We start from the raw sequence: 2324 nt of genomic DNA, 5'->3' as shown, positions 1-2324 counted from the left end.
GCGCTCGTGACAGCGGCGGGGGCCGCGGGCTGTGTGCGGCGGCTGGCGCAGGCCGCGCAGCCCTTCGCGGTGGAGCTGAAGGCCKGGAAGACGTACGCGTGGTGCGCCTGCGGCCACAGCAAGAAGCAGGTTTCTGGAGTGTTTTTGCCCTCCCCTTTTTAATTTAATTTCCTGCTGTGCCCTSCGCTCCGCTCCGCGGCGGGCTGCGCGCGGTGCGGGGGCCGCGCTGCGCCGGCGGCGGTGCTGCCCGGCTCCCCGCGTTGCTTTTTGCAGCCCTTCTGCGACGGCTCCCACCGGCACACGGCGCCCGGCGTCGCCCCGCTGCGCTTCACGCCCGACGCCGACCGGCGCGCCCGGCTCTGCGGCTGCAAACGCACCCGCTCGCCGCCCTACTGCGACGGCAGCCACGGGCGGGCGCCGCCGCCCCGCGGCCCCGACGGGGCCCCCGCCGCGCTGCCCCCGCGCTGCAGCTCCGCTCCTGCTGCCGCTGCTGCTGCGGGGGGGGGTGACGGAGGCCCGCAAGCAACCGCAAAAGGAACAAAATAAAAAAGAGGGAAAAAAATGAAAATTAAAAAACCCGCGCGCCACGGGCTTCGGGGGGGGGGGCCGCTTGTGCAGAGCCGGACGGGCGGCCCCGCGCGCACGCGCCAAGTCAGTGACASTCTGCGGCGTTTATTACATTTACAAAGCTGTATAGTTATACAAATGTTTAACCCATAACGATACGTGAATATCAGAATATATTACAGGACATTAAAACGTCGTACAGGATGCAAACGTACAGAGCAATTTGGTTTGTACCATATAGGGGAAAAAAGAAAAAAGAAAAAACGACCGCCTCCCCGACGCCCCACGCAAACCCCAGGTCGAGGCACTTCTGCCGCCTCCCTCAGTCCATTTTGGCCTATTTACAAGGAAAAAAGGGGTGTCAAAGTCGAGACGAATGGAGCCCCCCTCCCGGACACGCTTCCAGCCCATGGTCCGGCCCCGGGCGGCAGACCCGCGGGCACCGCGCCGGCGGGACGGACCGGGCAGCCCCCGCGAGCGCTGCCCGGGCGGCCGCTGTGCTTGCAAAGATGCCTGTAAAGTTCATCATGGGGGGTGCGCTACTTAAAAAAAGGGGGGAAAAAGAAGAAAAATAACAAGAGTGACATCCCACGTTTCCTGACCTTTGGAGTTCATACAATTCCCATGCTGTTTTCCTTTGGTTCTCCGTGTGCCGTCACACCGCCGCCGCAGCATCCCCCCTCCCGCGCCACCGCCTGGGCTCTGCAGGCACTTGCTTATATATTTTTTTTTGCCGTTCATTCACCCCCCCGACGGGGATAAAAGATAACCCCCCCCAGGGCTCCGCATGCCCCCGGGGAATCGTGTGCTTTTGCAATGTGGAAACTCGGTCCCCTCTCCCCGGAGCGCGCAGGCCCGTGCCCAAAGCCCGGCAGCACCTTCCCGCACTCACCCTTCCCCGAAAACCTCCTGGCTAAAGGCACTGTAGTCATTTATTTTTTGGAAAAAAAAATGCACCRCGGGGACAGGAGGAGAGGGTGGGACGGTCGCTCCCCGGCCGCCCTTGCAAAGGGGCAAACGCTGTGCAAGGGGCTCGTGCTCCCACATCCCCCGCGGGGACATGCGGCGCCGAGGCGCGAGCGCGATCTTTAGCTGAGCGGAGGGGAAAAAAAGGGGGGGGCGAAAAGCTTACTTACTGTGCATAACGAGAAGGCTTTGCTAGATCAGAGCCTGAAACACTGGCTAGAAACCACACAGGGGAAGCAAAATAAATAATAATAATAAAAAAATAAACAGCAATGTGCATGGCAAGGTAAAGACATGGCGAGGCAAAGCCGCGGCGCCCCGGCTGCACGGACGGGGAGATTTTGGCTTCTGTGCTTGGCCCTTACCTGTGCTTGGCCCTTACCTGCGCCTCCGGGCTCCTCTGCTTACGGCCCCGTCTCGCCGGGCGGCGCGAGAGGCCGGGGGGTTGGGGGGAGAAGAGGGAAAAGCGTTACAGAAAACGAGCAAAAGCAGACGGCAGTGCCTGCGGGACGCCTGGCTCCGGCATGCAGCTTGCATTAAGTTAAAACAATGAAAAATAATAATTAAAAAGAAAAAAAACATTTAAAAATATCCAACCACATTTATGTGTCTTCTTTGCATCTTAAATTAATCTGGTCAATCAATAGAAAATAAGTATGTATAATTTTTTTTTCTCCCTATGTACACATATATATGTATATATATATAATATATATAGATATATAAAAGCCGGGGCCGGCGTGGCTCTTAGGTCAAGGCGTTGGCCGTGCCGCCGTTGAGAGTCGTTTTGC

General features: G+C 58.4%; 2 protein-coding genes across 2 annotated transcripts in view; one reads left to right on the top strand and one right to left on the bottom strand.

Annotated features, from left to right (window-relative positions):
- CISD3 (CDGSH iron sulfur domain 3) overlaps positions 1 to 777 on the top strand; it is a 4675-nt gene extending 3898 nt beyond the window's left edge. Inside the window, exons 4-5 of the mRNA XM_085316134.1 lie at positions 1 to 129; positions 274 to 777. Coding sequence (XP_085172260.1) covers positions 1 to 129; positions 274 to 546 — 402 coding nt within the window. The 3' untranslated portion in view covers positions 547 to 777. The remainder of the gene's footprint in view (positions 130 to 273) is intronic.
- A 315-nt stretch (positions 778 to 1092) lies between these two features.
- PCGF2 (polycomb group ring finger 2) overlaps positions 1093 to 2324 on the bottom strand; it is a 5554-nt gene continuing 4322 nt past the window's right edge. The window contains exon 5 of the mRNA XM_085316133.1: positions 1093 to 1106. Coding sequence (XP_085172259.1) covers positions 1093 to 1106 — 14 coding nt within the window. The remainder of the gene's footprint in view (positions 1107 to 2324) is intronic.

This window comes from Rhea americana, unplaced genomic scaffold (genome assembly GCF_003343005.1).
Source record: "Rhea americana isolate MKP2758 unplaced genomic scaffold, rheAme1 scaffold_452, whole genome shotgun sequence".
NCBI classification, from domain to species: domain Eukaryota; kingdom Metazoa; phylum Chordata; class Aves; order Rheiformes; family Rheidae; genus Rhea; species Rhea americana.
Note: the sequence above shows the minus strand (reverse complement) of the source record. Positions and strands in the feature narration are given on the sequence as shown.